This window comes from Austrofundulus limnaeus, unplaced genomic scaffold (genome assembly GCF_001266775.1).
Source record: "Austrofundulus limnaeus strain Quisiro unplaced genomic scaffold, Austrofundulus_limnaeus-1.0 Scaffold58, whole genome shotgun sequence".
In the NCBI taxonomy this organism is placed as follows: domain Eukaryota; kingdom Metazoa; phylum Chordata; class Actinopteri; order Cyprinodontiformes; family Rivulidae; genus Austrofundulus; species Austrofundulus limnaeus.
Genome location: NW_013952460.1, coordinates 1521859 through 1539197, shown reverse-complemented (window position 1 = coordinate 1539197; position 17339 = coordinate 1521859). Strand labels below are relative to the sequence as shown.

At 40.7% G+C, this 17339-nt stretch overlaps 1 protein-coding gene across 2 annotated transcripts in view; it reads left to right on the top strand.

The window, feature by feature from the left end:
• The window catches only part of shq1 (SHQ1, H/ACA ribonucleoprotein assembly factor), a gene marked incomplete at its 5' end in the record, with an annotated part of 52815 nt that overhangs the window by 6938 nt on the left and 28538 nt on the right, over nucleotides 1-17339 (top strand). For both annotated transcript variants that reach the window (XM_014009477.1, XM_014009476.1), the window contains 3 exon segments: nucleotides 3712-3869; nucleotides 4293-4346; nucleotides 7595-7718. In XM_014009477.1, coding sequence (XP_013864931.1) covers nucleotides 3712-3869; nucleotides 4293-4346; nucleotides 7595-7718 — 336 coding nt within the window.

The window sequence follows — 17339 nt, the reverse complement described above, 5'->3', positions numbered from 1 at the left end:
AAAGAGCTTCACTGAGTGAGAAGTAGTGTGGAGAGCAGCAGACAGTTTCAGTTTCACTTTCAGTTTCACTCATTTGCTTTGTTACTGCAGAGAGCCTGCAGGAGTCATGGGCGGGGGGTGCTCCGTGATGAGGAAGTTCAGCCTAAAGACACGTCCCAGGGGTGTTTCTGGTCCCCACCTGCTGTTTTGCTCCTCAGCATGACTGCCTAAAAATGCTGCAGGATTTCTGAAACATGCATGAATGAGTCAAAGCAAGGCTTTGGGTATGTTTTTTATGAGAGTACAACATTATAACATGATAAAACTCAAAAAAGTTGATTTTACATGATATTGCCTCTTTAAACTGTAGGAACCCTGTTAATGTCTGCATGAAGAGGACAGTGCACGCAGGCTTTTGTGTCCGCTTGGCTGTGCTCTCCCTCTGCAGCGGCGCTGACGAGGGACGCAGGTAGTGTCCRCAGAGAGCTGACGTAATGCAGCAGGAATCTCCTTTGCAGCAGAGCCAAGTTCCCTTTACAACCAGAGAGAAACTGAATGTGTGTTCGGGTGTTTACTATTGTCAGTACAAGACTGTGTGCGTTGAGGGTTCAAAGCAGATGCATTTCTTTTTTTTTTTTTCCCACGCAGAGGGAGGAATTGCTTTCAGATGTTTTGTAAGGTGCTGGGAAGAGAATCAGAAACAGAGTCAGAGCACGCTGCTGCGGACGTTCAGCAGGCCTTACTGCATTAAACTTTGCAGATTGCTTAAATGGGATTGAAGACTGTTTGTGTCGCCCCATTAGGTTTACCACAGATCCCCATTAAGCAGATGCCTCTTTCAAAAAGAAAYAGTTAATGAATTTTCAAAGAGCAGGGAAGTGGAGGTTTTTAGGTGTCGTGTACGGACGCTCTGTGTTTTCTCGTGACAGAGCTGTAGAGCTATCAGATGCACAGGAATGTTCATCTGACGGATATTTAATGTGGCTCATTTTGTTTCTGATTATCACTTTTCAACAAGAAGTTAATCAACAGCTGCAGCAGACAGAATTTSTTGGCTGACAGACAGTTTTGCTCCTGTAAATTTGTGAAATTTTATTAACCTGCGGAAGAGTGTGGCAAGAAAAGACATGCAAATTAAGCCCATGTTATCAGCTTTTCTGAGGAAGTGATTTTCACCTCCTTGTTTTTCTCGAACACTAGCAGTAAGTTGTAAAAAAAGAAAGCTACAAAAAAAACAATAGTTGAAACAAGAAAATGCTTCTTATCTTTCTTTTGGAGTCTYATTTTCATTTTTACAACCTGGGGTCAGAGTTTCTTTGGAGAATGTGTGAACATTTTGGTCTGAACTTTCAGCACGTTTGCTGTTCACACATGGAGTCAGCTTGGGGACAACTTTCATCAGCTTGTACACTCTCTATAAATGTTAAATATTTACATGCTGCTGCACTTGCGGAACTTCTCATTAAGTACAGTGGCTTCACAATGTTTTCAGTCTTCTTTTCATTTTTAGCAGTTTTTACGTGTCAGATTCTGGACTGGTTTAAACTYTGCAGATCTTGCAGGCAGTTCCTTTGACCCCACAGCTTGTTTTTTTGTGTTGTCTATGATGCTTTTTAAAAAGAAGTGTTTGCCTTTCCTGATCTTGTCCAGTCAATTTAACTAGCACATGTAGACAAACCAAGGTGCAGAAATATGATAATTGAAAAGCGACTGAGCAAAATTTCAAGTGTTGTTGCAAAAGGAAATTAAAGAAATAAAAGGTGTATTTAAAAAATTGTAGCACATTTTTGKTGTCTGAATACTTTCTGAAGCCATTTAATTTAAGAGGGTTCACACAAACTGTAAAAATCCTGAAGACTTGCGAGTGTTTTTTTAACTAGACATGACATTCAATCCGTTTTAACGAGGTTGTCACAGTGATGTATAACATCACCGTAGCCGGCGTATAAAAAAAACGGCTAACACATTGGTGTTACACTTAGGTGTAAGTTTTGAATAAGTTATCAGCACGCTGATATACAATGGTTTTAAGTTGTCATTGATGCTWGCCCACAATTTTGCACAGGAAGTTTCAGCTTGCACCAACGTGATGCTGATAAGTTAGGAGTAAGTTGTGCACAAGTTCAAACACATTACATGTAACTTACTCATAAGTTGTCATATGTCAGAAACAAGCTTGTGTAGTATGCTTCTTACATATCTAAATTAYATTAGACATTTCCACAATGTACACTGCCTGGCCAAAAAAACTGTTGCCACCAAAAATAAAGGTCACACACTAATATTTTCTTTAACCGCCTTTAGCTTTGTTTACGGGCAGCTGTGACAGAGTGGTTAGGGGAGTCGTCCTGGAACCGGAAGGTTACTGGTTTGATCCCCTGTTCCAGCTGACTCACTTGAGTCCTTGGGCTAGACTCTTCACCCCTAATGCCTCTGCTGTGTGTCCCATCAGTGTATGAATGTGATTGGCACTGATTAGTCTCCATAGATGATTGTACGTGTTAGCTTTGTAGGAGATCTGATACAGTGTTGTGTATATGGGTAAATGAGGACACAGATTGTAGTGCAAAGTACTTTGAGTGTCCTGGTTGGTAGAAAGGTGCTATACAAGTACAGTCCATTTACCATTTACGGCCCACATTCACTGTGGCATTGTTTGAATAAGTTCTGCAATGTCTCAAGATTTATTTCCATACAGTGTTACATTCATTTTTCACCAAGATCTACCACTGATGATGGTTCATCCCAAAGATTCTCAATGGACTCTGTGGAGCCAATCTATGTGTGAAAATGATGTCTCATGCTCCCTGAACCACTCTTTCACAATAAGAGCCTGATGAATCCTGGCATTGTTATCTTGGAATATGTCCGTGTCATCAGGAAAGAAACAATCCACTGATGGAATAACCTGGTCATTCAGTATATTCAGGTCAGCTGACCTCATTCTTTGAGCACAAACTGTTGCTGAACCTAGACCTGACCAACCGCCTCAGCCCCACATCATCATAGACTTTAGTTAAATCCAGGTGGACACTTTGGCCAGGCAGTGTATAATGGCATACAGAATGCATGGCTGAGGACCCTAGAACTTACTGAACGTGATTATAACCCACAGCTTGTGTGTATTTGCCAGCATTCAGCTGTATAGGATACAAATGATGAGCAACTCTTCACTCCCACTGGATCCATGAAGAGCAGAGATCCACAACTATCACCACAAAGAGGGAGGATTTGATTCGATTAATTTCATTTCAGTTCAATTAGATTCAATTCARTTCAWTTCAATTCAAAAATACWTWATTGATCCCAGAGGGAGATTAGATAAGATCCTACATCTTATTTTAGACAGGATCCTGAGAAACAAAAGGACTAATAAATAGCCCTAAGTTCAACATAAAAATGAGCGGACTGACGTACCTGTTCTGAGCCAATAGGATCAGGAGGTGCAGAGGTCACTGCAGGAGGAGAAACACTCYGAGCTGATATAATATTATGATCTCATATTTATCCAGCTTAGTATGGACATCATCCTAAAGACTCAATGCACTTAGGCTGCTTTGATTTAGTTTTTTTCTCATTTAATTAAACCTTTTACCTTGATATATGCTGGTTTCAGTCTGTATTTGAAGTTAAAAATGTTAGTGGCTGTTAGTATCTTTTAACTGAGTGCACTTAAATGACAYGTGATGCAACTCTCAAACCTCAACTTATTGGACCCCATGTCACTCACAGCTGTGACCTTCACCGAGGAAGAGAAAGAGCAGCTGAGAAAATTCACAAACCACTCCTACCTGTTGGACAAGAAGTCTCGGTACCAAGCGTGGCTCAGCCTTGTGGACATCCTGMTGGCTTACTCCTATGAAGTGCGCTCCACAGAGGGGGAGCACAATGTGAGTGTGTGGATTTAYATGTGAAAAGACAATTCCTCCTGAGCAGTACTTAGCCTTGGATGACAAACCCAGGCTTCACATCATAAAATAAAACCCACCTCCTTCCATTTTGGTCAAAGCCCTAAAGATTATCAGGAGATTCCAGAGCTCAAGACATCTTTGTGTTAGACTGCTGTGATAGTGTTAAGTGTGAAAGGTAAGTTTATTGTTAAAGTCACTTCATAGCTTTTGTAAGGTTTTGGATTCAACAGGAGGAGGAATAAAAAAATCTACTTTAAAATAAAGATTTTTTTAATAGATGAACTTTATGATCTGTTTGGAACATTTTAACATGGAGAGTCCAAAAGTTCCCTAATGTCTCATATTTACCGTGTTGTGTTGTGTCTGTATACTCTTATAAAACATTGTTTCCATATCGTGCAGGTGGAGTCACCGTGGACTATCAGGAAACTCAGTGGGACTCTGTGCTGGCTGSAGGTGGGTCTCCTATTACACATCTGATCAAAAAGCAAAAAGMAATGCAGTACTTGCATTTTGATTTACTTGGACTGTTTTACAAGAGATGACGTTTGCCTCTCATCCGATCAGCCCTGGCTGTGATGACTAGAAGAGTATGCCTCAGCTGGGCAGCGTAGGGTTTCGTTCCCTCACAGTCTGTTGTGAACTGTGGCAGTCTCTTCCTGACAGGTTTAGAAAGTAGTGTTTCTGTCAGTTAACAACAGAAATCCCAGATCTTTCTCCTCCAGCTSCTCGATTGTTAACTGAAAATAAACATCCTCTCAGCCAGCAGTGTTGTCTCTGTTGATTCTGATTGCACRTGTTGAGTGCTGGACTGGGAGAACTTATCATGATTTATCCCCTAAAGGTTTTCTTTTAAGTATGAATAGTCTGTGAGGAAAAAAAAAACATCTCAAATTACGACAGTAAGWTCCACTGTCTCACATCTTTTTAGAGTGTAGTGGACCCTTAAAGGAATCCATGATTAGTTGTAACATTAGACTTTATTTAATAAACATATATTTTAACTGTAAAATGAAGACTGTAAAAATACTGTAGGATGTTCAGTTTTTATCATTTTTAAACTTAAAGTTTAAAAATATATTACACGGACGGGGCCATTTTATTTACACGCAAAGCATTCTGGGTAAATGATGACRTGGTTAGGTCCTCGGTGCAAGACTGCTAGCGAGCTATATCCACMCTGAAGGTTAATCTTGGACAATATCTGATGATCGACTCTTTTAAATGAAACCAGAGAGCGTTGACAGAGAGGAGAAGGTAGAAATGACTMAGCCTGBAACTGAAAATATRGATGGAGGACAACAGAGCTGCTTCATGGAAGAAGAACCTCAGCTTAGCCTGTTAGCTTTAGCGTTAGCCCCAATGCTATCACCATTTATATGCATTAGCTCAGCACTACACATTCTCCTTTCGTCACTGAGGTCCTCCATCCACATGACAGAAGGGAATGCAAAAATGACTCAGCCTGAAACTGAAAATATGGATGGAGGACCTCAGTTTAGCTTGTTTGTCGCGCTAGCGCCGAGCTAATACATATAAGGCAATATAGTGTCAGCCCTGTGATGGACTTGCAACCTATCCAGGGTGTACCCCGCCCCTCGTGCTGTGACTGCTGGATATGGGCACCAGTGACCCACACAGCCTTGAAAGGAAGAAGCGTGTACAGAAAGTGGATGGATGTAGAGGAGAGTGACTAAAGACAGCAGCAGAGTGAAAAAAAAGTTGCAAACTGATGCTTATAGTCTGAAAATGCCAACAGAATCACATCATTCTCAAAAAAGAGAGTCAAGACTCCCAGGTTCCCAAACCAGACATCCTCCTCTCCACGACTGCACCTTGAGATCATATCCATAAACTCAACAACCAGGACTGAAGACAAATAGAATCCCTGGCAGAGTCAAACCTGCACCTTATAAGCAACTCCAGAACCCCAAACTTTTGCAACATGCAAAACACAGTCATAAGCCTTCACYAGATCAACAAAACGTGGACTGGACAGTCAGACCCACATGACCCTCTTAGCAACAGCACAAAGGTAAAGATCTGGTCCACTGTTCTCCAACTAGGGCRAAAACTACTCTGCYCCTCCTGAATCTGAGGTTTGATTAGTCAGAGCCTCACTTCCTTCCAACATCCTGAAGTAAACTTCCCAAAAGGTTGAGAAGTGTCTATTGATGGTTGAAACACACTTTCCAGTACCTCTTTTTTTAATAAATGGAAACCACCACCCTCGTCTGCCACTCCACAGGTGTTGTCCTGGTTCTCCAACATGAGAGCCCCACAGTGTCCACAGTCTTCAGCATCTCAGAGCAAATCATTTGTGTAACTTTATCTCTGCAGCTCAGGTTTACAGACTAAAGTTCTCTTTTCAAAAAATGCACATCTGCTGCAGTTTTTATTTTTATTTTTTATTTTTTTGGAGACACTTTTAAATAAATCAAGCCTAAAATCCCAACTGGCACACACACAATAGGAGGTTAATGAAGTTTGCACCACTTCTGTTTATGCAGACACGCACCGCTACTCAGTATGGAAATGCAGAGCATCATTTCTGTAACTGGTGTTGCTCTTGGGATCTATTGATGCCACTCAGTTACATGCATGTTCCTAAAACTATTGAGACGCATCAGTCAACAGTACACTTTGCCTGTGGTATATGAGTCCCCGAGGACATTAGAATATGAGTGTGTTCACACAGTCATCACGTTTGATCAGTTAAGTGAGGGTTCCTGGAGGAGCTGGTGTGCCTGAACCTCCAGCACAGATTGAGTGTTCCCAGTTTTCCCGCTCTGGTGACAGCAAAGGAAAGAATAGTCTTCACCTGCCTGCCAGCCYCCTTAATGCTCGTCAGGCAGTCAGCAGAGCTGTCAGCTCCCCTCAGCGTATCACCCCACTCCATCTCCCCCCACTCCCACAGCTTTACTTCCTCCCTCCATAATCTCCACAATAGATTCCTCTGCCTTTGACTGGCAGCCTGTCTGCRTGTCACAGCACCGCTTTCTCACACCATCCTCTCCTTGGCTATCACTTTATGGTCTCACTGGCTGCCTCACACATGCTCAACATTCCCATGTCTTAACATGACAGCCCCCCCACCACACACACACACACACACACACACACACATTTCGCCACTGTTCCACATACACCTCATGTTTACGTGTCCTCAGTTGACTGGGCTGGTGTTGCTGCGAGTTCTCCCACTGTGCAACAGCAGACCTTATTTACACTTCTGCTTAACAAGCCCGAGGGAGAGTGTGATCCCGATGACACATAATTGTGAGCTTGTGGCACATCCTTAACAAGAGGAAGAGGGGAAAGAAACCCGGGAGAAATGTGTCCTTTTCTTTCTTTTGGCTGCGTGTCCATTAAAATTTGAGAACATCTGAGAGCGATGGCAGTGATTAAAGGGAGGCAGCAATTAACAGGCCAGAGMTGCGAAGGTGTTTAAGAGCTGCGAGCCCCCCTTTTTTTTCTGCACCTCTATAAATAACAATTTGTTAAGAGTAATTAGAGCATCGCATTATCCTGCACAGCATTAAGTAATTTTATCAAAGGCAAAAATGGAACATAAAAATCTTTCTAAGTGAAAAATATTTGATGAAAACAAGCATTTTATGTGAGTTGTMTATGGCTGTTCAGGATTTTTCAGAGTTAAAAAAATAAAAAATAACAGTATTAAGATCCTGTTTTGTGTTCTGCAGACATATAACTCCCTGCAAGAGGTCCTGGTGTCTTTTGGAAGGAGGGTTATGTGCTACCCACTCTACAGACACTTTGCTTTGGTCACCTCAGTTATTCGTGACACAACTGATATTTTGCAGTCAGGTGAGTCACTTGAAAGCATCACACCACCATGACACCATGCAGCAAAGCAGGAAAACATACCCATTTGAAAGACATTTTGCAGTTGAGTAAATTAATTTTAGATACAGCCTTATATCTTATGCTTTGTGATTGGTTGCAGTCCTTTATTTTAAACAGTGATAGAATCAGCATGTCTCTACTTACAATGTGTGTCCCGTCTAGGCCTGAAACGATTCCTCCAATAATTCGAGTAATTCGATTACAAAAAGTCCTCGAGGCAAATTTATCTGCTTCGTAAAAATTACATACTGTTATAATCAGCGCACTTTCGTCCGCCCGGAATGTTATTTGTGTTACACACAACGCTATGAAGTTAGCGCTTTCGCTAACGGTTACACTGTCGACGCCTCACGTGTGTATGCTTGCTGAGCGCAAAATTTAGCTTTAGAAGAAGACGAAGAGTGCCGAAACAAAGCGCTCAAAAAACGACCAATTATTAAAAGCATGGGAACTTTTAAAACTAAACAGAAAAGACGACAACATGCAATGCACTGCACATCCTCGATGTTTCTGTACGGAACAAAAACAGCTGCTGCATGAACCGAACATGTCCGAATTAACTACAGGTATTTGTTTACATTCACTTTACAAAATATGGTTACCTAAATCTGTGATAATCTGTCATGTTACAGATGTACGATGAGGAGGTATATTTTGGCTAACGTTATTTGTGCTGACTAATCATGGTGACCTGGCAGGATTTTATTAAACAGTGTGTAAGTTGTGTGATTAAAAACAAGACTTACTGTAAGTTTGTCAGATAAAAATAAAAACACAGCAACAGATTGACAGCTTGAACTGAAACACATTTATTTGTTGATATGCTCTTATCTTAGTTTAAATGATACTTGGAGTGAATTTTTCAAGTTAACAGTATTTATACTTGGATAGTTGGATTTTTTTTATTATTTGCTGCTGCTTTTTATGATTTTAGCCATCATTATACTGTCATATTTGTTTATAGCTAAACAGGCAAGACTAAATCTTTTATTCCCTAAATGTGATCCCTGCACCTAATAACAGTCTTAAAACTATATTAACTTTTTGTTACAATTAACCAGTGAACTCAGCAAAACTCAATTTCAACACCCAAATGTTTATATTACCCATTTAACTTGTTAAATTTCTTACAAAAAAAAACACAGTTTTCCAATCCACAACAATAAATTTACAGCATTTAGTTTTTTCTGTGATGGTAAAAAATGATTCAGTGACAGAGTGCTTTTGATGAATGCCTCCTCAAACCTCACATACATAAATACAAGTAACTGGAGCTTAAAATGCTTGAATTAAATACAACTGGTATTGTAATTTTACTTTGATTGTAGCAGGAACATGAGAATTTTTTTTATATACGATTACTCGATTAATCGTCAGAATAATGGATAGATTAATCGATTACTAAAATAATCATTAGCTGCAGCCCTAGTCCTGTCAGCAGCGTAAGAATAATGTTCAGATTTCTGGTATTTCAGTGCTGATGTAAGAGGTACCGCCCCTARGGGTGTGACCCAGGTGTTCTATAAATGTTTTGGTTTGCTGAGGTCACATGGGCTTAGAACAGCAGCAGCAGGAGTTCGAAGCCATTTTGTTTTGATCAGTCACGGCACCACAGACACAGGCTCTGAGGATGAAATGGACTTTTTAGATCTGAGAATAAACATTTAAAGAGTAACTTACCCCAAAATTAACTTTTTTTAGCTGATAAACTGTCTAGAATGTGTCTAAAATGTTATATAGTACTGTTTCTGTGCTAATTTTGATGTTTTTGTGTGTATTTGTTCAAATCTGTAATATTTGGTCTAAAAACGTCTTTTTGCTGCTCATATGGGTAGAGCAGTGGTACTGCAGGCTAATTTGCATTTTGGTTAACGGCTCTCCACGGTGACGTGTCTTCTCCACAGTTTCGTCACAGCGGCTGTGTTCTGGTATAAAAGCCTCTCTCTAAGACACGCCCCTGCAGCAGTCAGAAGGTGGAACAGTTAGCAAGCTTAGCATGATCGTCTGTTGACCTTCAGCCTCGGGTGGGGAGAGCTGACTGCTGCRCYKCTCTCTCTCTGTYTCTGTCTCTCCACACACACACACACACACACACACACACACACACACACACASAGAGASAGAGAGAGAGACCAGAGAGAGTCCTGCACAGCGGGAGGGGAGGAGGGGAAAGAAAGGCAGCGGGCAGCAACTTGTACAGATTATCTGTAAATTATAAAGATTTGACATCATTTTGCAGGTATACGGACGTATAGAGCAATCTCACAGATTTTTTCAAGTCTTACGGATATTTTAAAAACCTCATTTTCAAATTTATCTAACATGTCAGAGCCTATAGGATGCTTTAAAAAACAATAAATAACATCAAACAGCCATCTTCCAACCTGTTCTGCCGCTAGAAATAAGTTACTTTTTTCCTCTCTCCTTTCCTTCAGCAGGCGCTTTCATTTCCGCAGCTGACCCCCCCCCCACCCCCCACCCCCCGGGTGCGGTGCAAGTTGTAAGGATTTTTTGCAAAATTTATGGATTTTAGGGCTCTTTATACAGGTAAACTACTTTTATTCCTGATTTAAACTACCGATCATTTGAGCAGCTGTATGCTTTTATTTTTTTCAGTCAGGCTGTCGTAGCGCTCCTCCTCCTCTGTCCGAGGCTGGTGTGGGGTGAAAATCCTCCACCTCAGACGTTCAGAGATGTAACTATCTGCGATACTGTGGTCACTCTCCATGTAGCATCAATTATGCTAATGCTAGCTCCCTGTCACGTTCTCTCGTCCTGGCCACACCTCCGCTCTCTAACCCACCTTCCCCACCCACACCCCCTCCCCTACCCACTTTGATGCATTTTTCAAATTTCGCCTTGGGGCGGAGTTATCTTTTCACAGGGGGGTAAGATACACTTTAACTGGGAAATGGATCGGGTATTCTGCACATTATTCAGGCCTCCAGTTTGAACATTTTCTGACACGATTAGATTCATGTTCAACTTTTGCAAATTTAATTGCAAAACTAAAACAACATTAACCTTTATGTTTCTCAACTGTGAACATGTGATCTTTTTCTAATTAGTGTTCATTGTTTCTGTCCACCCCGTGGTTTCCTTTAATCAGTGTTTTCTCATGTAAATGGGTTTAAGCGTGTGCAGACAGACAGAATCTGCCGCGTGCCTGGAAACAGTGGGATGCGGCTCGATTGCGAGTGGATGCTGCTGAAAAGGCAGCCTGACAACCAGCACGCTGTCTTTGTGTTTTCTAGCTAAAACAGCTTGACGGCTGGACACAGAGCTCAGAGAAAGTGCTTTGTGGGCACACTGCAGTGAGCGTTTTTGAAGGTAAGCAAGAGAGTGTCCGTGCATTCACGCCTCAGGGAATGAAACGTGGATTAGTGGAGAACGGGGTGTTGACTTTGATATCCTGAAGTCTAGCATAATCTTTAAATCAAAAGCTCCCGCAGACAGCTGAGAGTCAGCAGTGTAAACATACTCAGGATGTCTGAGGGCTGAGATAATCCATTTTCTGATGATTTTACCACTGGTAAATGGCCACAAATGACAAGCCTTTTAAGGCTTAGATTAGTATTTATTCGCCTCATTAAGTAGGAAGATTAGTTGCTGAAGAAAGTAACGGAAAGAACAGTTCTCCTTCCCTCTCACCTTTTTTTCCTCTTATTTTGGAACAAGATTTTTTATGTTCGGTCMAAATTTCCAAAAACTGCCAAGTGATGCTTAAAAAAGCATCGACATGGATACCAAAGCTTGTTTTATTACAGTTAATATTCTTCGTAGGATTTTAAGTGTTATGCAAGAATGAGTAGTATGTTTTTTTGCTTTGATGAAGTGCAACACTTCAGTAATTTGGCTTGGTATGTGTTGAAGGGTGTTTTTCCCTGCAACATTACTTTATACACTAATTAATTTGTCATAATAGAGAAAATGGTGCTTGCAGTCACTTTACTGAAGTAGCTGTAAAAACAAACTTTCACAGGTATTAGCAAAACAAACCCATTAGTGGCAGTACACAGGTTAAGGCCACGGAGGAAATGTTATCCGACAGTAAATATTTAAACAGCCCTCTGGCAGTGTGGCAAATTTTCCCGAGGAGCTCCACCACTTGAATTCGAAGTGGCTTGTAACCGAAGAGTCACCAGGCATACAGAGGAGAGCAAAGAGCCTGAGGGGGACTGGAGTTAGGAAGTGTGAGGACAACTTTGGGGTCGTACGGCTGTCATCATATTTCTAGCTTGGCATGGCGAGAAAAGTCCCATGTGGCAAGATCCAGCTAGCACATTTCTCTGCTGTTTATTCATCAGACATTTCTCGTAGAATACTGAGGAGGCTTGGACAGCTGGCAGTTCTCATTGCAAAAGTCAAATCGTCACTTTGTCCTAGTTAAAGAAAACTATTAGACGTCAAAAAATGTATAATCCCAGCATGTGTAGGTTTATAGCGTAGTACTGTCATGGCATGTAATAATGAAACTTCTGTACCTACGTACAGTATGTTCCCTGTTCACTGAAGCTGGAGTAGATGCCATGTTTGGTACAGCATCTTCCACCCCAAACCCACCTCTGACCTGCATGTTTTAGAAGTTTCCCTGCTTCAACGCACCTGATTCAGGTGATTACAGTTCAACAAAAGCCTGTTAATCAGTTGTCAATTGAAATCAGCTGTGTTGAAGCAGGGAAACGTCTAAAACATGAAGGGCAGTGTGCCTTGAGGACAAGGGTTGAAAAACACTGCTCTAAAGGCTTTAGTTACGAGATTTTTGGCCATTTTTGTGTAGTTTGCATCTGTTTTGTTCCACCGACGGATTATGATTTTTATATACTTGGTGTTACTGTTCAATGTCGCAAAAACATTTCCCTATTTCCCCAATTTCCCTGTCAATAGTTTGGCAGAGCTACTTTTACTTTTATTGGATTTATTTTTGACCTGTAAAATTAGTACTTTGATTCAAGTAAAGAAACAGAGTACTTTGTCCACCTTCTTGTRAGACATCTGGAAGGCATCCTTATCAGATGTCCAAACTATCTGGATTTCATTTTGCAGAAAGAGCAATAATTCTTCTCTGAACTCCTCCTGAATGGCTGAACTTCTCACCTTGTTCTTAGGAAGGCTGTTCTGGTGCTCTGCTCTGTAGAGGCTGATCTAAACAGTTTCTGTGAGCTGTGACTGACTACAGAGGTTTTCAGTGCACAGACAAAAACTGAGGGGTAGGGAAGCGCCTACAACAGTATAAAGATGTAAAGGAAAAATTCTGAGGCTTTGAAAACTTGAAAAATAGTTTTTGTCAAAATGTAAACCTTAAGAAAAAGTCTTCAGATTTTCTTAGGTTTAATTTATTTTGAACAGAAGAATGATTTGTTCAGCCACTTCTCTTTTTTGACCCATGAACTAATCTAGTGCGATCAGTGGAGTGACAGCAAWATTGTTTGCTTCTATATAGCCATTTAACTAACATGTATCTGTTCTACTAACTAATACTTCTTTTTCAACTAGCTATTAAAAAAACAAACTTTAAATTGGCATACCTCATGTTAATGAAAGCTATTAAGGTGTTTATCTTTTACACTATTTTTAAGAAACTGTCTTAGATAATTTATTTAAATAATTGTTGTTTTGCACTGATCATTTTTTATGCTGTATATTTTTTCAGTTAGAGTTGTGCTTGAAGAAGACTGCTTGTTGTAATGTAAAATATGTAACTTTCACAACTGCAGTTACACAGATTTCAGCTTTTGTGTGTTTCTGAAAGACGACAGCTTTATAACACAATCTTCCCCACTAGTTTAATAACCTAATGCTTTATCAAACTGACATGACTTAAGCTACAAATGAATCAGGTTTTCACCAAGTTATGCATCCTCCTCCTAAAAAAACAAAAAAGCCAAATCTTGGAAGCGTCTGTGTTTTTGCCTCATATGATCCAAGTACTGGCTGCTCAGGCCAGAGTTCCCTGCAAATGATCCCATGCTTTAAATGAGAACCAAATGTTTGTTTAAGGTTTTCCTTGCTGTGAGGGTGCTGTTTATTTGGAATGGTCTGGAATGTTTCTGGACAATGCCGACCAGCTCTGTGGTGGTGGAGGGAAAGTTTCTCCTGCCCCCATAAGCTGTTGGCCACATTGTCAGGCTATTTATATGTCTGACTGGGGAAAGATTGTGGTAGTTTTGAGTTGTTGTATCCTTTAGGGAAAAGCCATTTGTTAGAATAGTTGAAGCAGATTCTACAAGGTTGATGGTTGGCATATGTGATGGATTTGTGTCAGCCTGCTAACCAAAACCATTTCAAAGTGTAGTTGTTTGTTTTGTGACCTCCTAAAACATTTTAATTTAATTTTCCACAAGATTAAATGGTGTTTGCTTTATTTCAAACTATTTTAAAACATTTAACTTAATTTTCTATGTCTGAATTTAGATTATATTTACAAAGTTGTGACTGAAACAGAATGATTGAAAGTTGTAAATAAACCACAAAGTTTGGTCAGTTCTGTTCTGTCAGTTCATCTTTTTGTAAGTTCCCTGCATGTTAAGTGAGACATGCTAAGCACATACTGTATGTTAACAGAGCAGTCTGCAGTGTCTCTGATTATTGGTTTATTGGTGTTTTAAGAACCCATCATTTTTGCCTTCCAAAAAAACCCCAACTTAAATATTAACTTTGCATCATTTATTCCAATAGTATAGACTAGCCTCAGTTCTTTTTGCCATCCATTTTACTCTTAAAATTTGCAAAATCAATCAAGCATAAGCTCAGCAGAATCAACACTAACTGGATCAAGATTTGTATCTATTTGTAAAGGCTCATTTTTTAAGGGAAATAGAAATTCCATCCAGCCGTCTGTCTTGTGAGCTTAAAGTACMAACTTCAGTTTTGGTGTGTGGCTGCGTCTAGATGTAAGAAATGTCCCTATTTAAAATTGGGTTGTCATATCAAAATCCAAGATGGTCACTACCTTATACGGTGTACAGTATATGTGAACCAGCTACCTGATCATTTCAATGAAACTATGCTTTCTAGTGTTTTACTTTGCTTAAAAGTGTAGTTTCCTCAAGTATTTGGAGTGGCTGAAGATAAATCTATGGTGGGCAGGGCCGCCATTCACCATCCCCTGGCTACCTCTGTTCTTATACACAGTAACACTTTAATATCTTGCACCAAAAACTTTAGTGTTTATTTGTATTTACTGTTTAATTCCAGTACAGAAAAACACCACTCAAAAACTACAAACATTCACTGTTCAAAGTCCTCAGTGATGGAGGACTATTGTTGCCCCCTATTGGAGGCAGCACACACCCAAACCCAGGAGGTAGACCCAATGGGCCTCATGCAAGAACCGTTCATACGCACAGATTTGTTCTTAAGTTGTGCGTACGAGTGATTTAGGAGAATTTGTGGCATTCACCAATGTTTTCGTATTCTAAGATTTTTTCAGATACGAACAAAATTCACGAGTGGTCCAGACCTGTCATATATTTTACGAGCAGTCAGTCTGCTGTTATCTAGACGGGTTTTCCTCCCGAATAACTTTATATTTCGTTAGTTTGAAGATATTTTGAGTTGAAAATAAATCACACTCCATAATTATGTTGACAATAGGCTATTCTGCTTGAATTAAAGTTATAATTTTAAATGTAATAATTTAGACTAACAATATAAATTCTACGTCCGGGGGGTAAATGAAATGATTTAACACAGTTGTTTATACTTTTAGCAGCTCATTTTATCCCACAGATGAMCTGCTAAAATGACGGATTTTCTTTTCTGGATCTCTGAGAGCAGGACTTCAAACTTTGAACTCATAAAGTTCTTCTTTTTAGTTTTCACTGTCATTTTTCATGAATGGACACTTCGTTGTATCTGAGACAGGAAACATAGCCTTATATGGTGTTTTTGGAGTGGTAATTATGCTAATCTCCTCTCGCGTGCACGAGCAGCTGGGTACGAACAGGTGGAATTTACGCAGCTCATTTGCACCCTTTTCCTAAAGATTGAAGAGTTTGTTGAATCTGACGTGGCATGTTCGTACGAACCCTTTGTATGAACAAAAGTAAGAGAAATTTAAATAAGAATACGAACATGTTCTTGCATGAGGCCCAATCATTCTGAGGTGGAGAGGAGCAGATAGCCAAGGCCCGGCCTGGGCCGCACCAGGACGTCCGGCCAGCCCCCCGCTGCAGTGAAGCCACACCCATGACCACCCCACCACACTGCCAACGACCAAGTGAACCCCACCAGCAGTCTGCCCCCCGGAACCCGGCAGCCACCCCGGCCAGGGGACCACCCACAGGAACTAAGAGCCACACCTCAGGAGACCAAGCAGCACCAGGGAGGATGGAGAGCCAGCCCCACCCCYGGCAACCGTCCAAGCCCCGAGCCCACCCACAGCCCAGGACYGCACCCAGCGGCCCGCCCTTCTTCAGGACCCCCTCCCCAAATGGCAGTCGGGGAACGGGATKKRMTTAATCCTCATTTTGATATGATGGGTYACAAATATGCAACCTCATCACACTGAGTCATCTTGTCCTGCACGTCCTTTCTGCGAGATGTGTGGAAGTATTGTGATCCTGTTGTGAAGGGTCCTCCCACTGGGTGTGGACTGAGTTCAGATGTGGTGCAGAGGATGGTGTGAAGATGTGGCATCAGGGCGTGGTGTGAAGATGTGGCATCAGGATGTGTAGTGAAGACGCGTGCATCAGGAGGTGGTGTGGAGATGCTGGCCTTGTCTGGGACAACTGGAGATGAATCCACAGCGCAGTCTGGAAAACATCAACAACATTAAAATGTACACAGTCTTTGCATAGTAGAAACAGTAAAGTGTCTCTTATTTTTGTAATTTTTGTTTAACATTGTGAGGAAATTTTTCTCATTCAACACTTTCACACATCACATGCCCTTGTGACACGACTTTGAATAAGGGAGATATAATTAAAGTATGGATGATTTGGCGTACTAAAAGTGACTAATGTGRTAAGACTTAATTAGGGTTTCAGGAGTTCTGATAGGCTTTGCTGTGCCTTCTCCCTTCTTGAACTTGGGAAAGAATAATCTACATGGGCTCTCCAGATGAGGTAGTTGCCTGCAGACGTGCATTTTCATTGAAATGAATTGCAGCCAGGTACAGTCTGGTTAAAATAGCATAAAAGAATATTACATGTTAGTTTGAAGTTGCATCATTAAAATTCATCTAACACACAGTATTTTGAATAACGAGGAAAAAAAAACGTAAATACAGAGTGACTAAAACAACACTGCAGCCAATATTTTTTGGCCGATTCTTGAAGCCGATACTACTTTTTCTTCCTCCCTCCATTAACATGATAAAAATAAGAATGATAACAAATGTTACACAAGTCTTAATTTAAAACAAAACAAACTAAAAAAAAAACATTTATTAACTAAGCCTTGTCTGAAAAGACTGTATAAAGTGCTGCCACACACAATTTCTTCTTTCAGCCCTTTCTTTAAAGAAATTCCATCCATCCATCCATTTTCTTCCACCTATCCGGGGTCGGGTCACGGGGGCAGCAGCTTCAGAAGGGAGGCCCAGACCTCCCTCTCCCCAGCCAATTCTTCCAGCTCCTC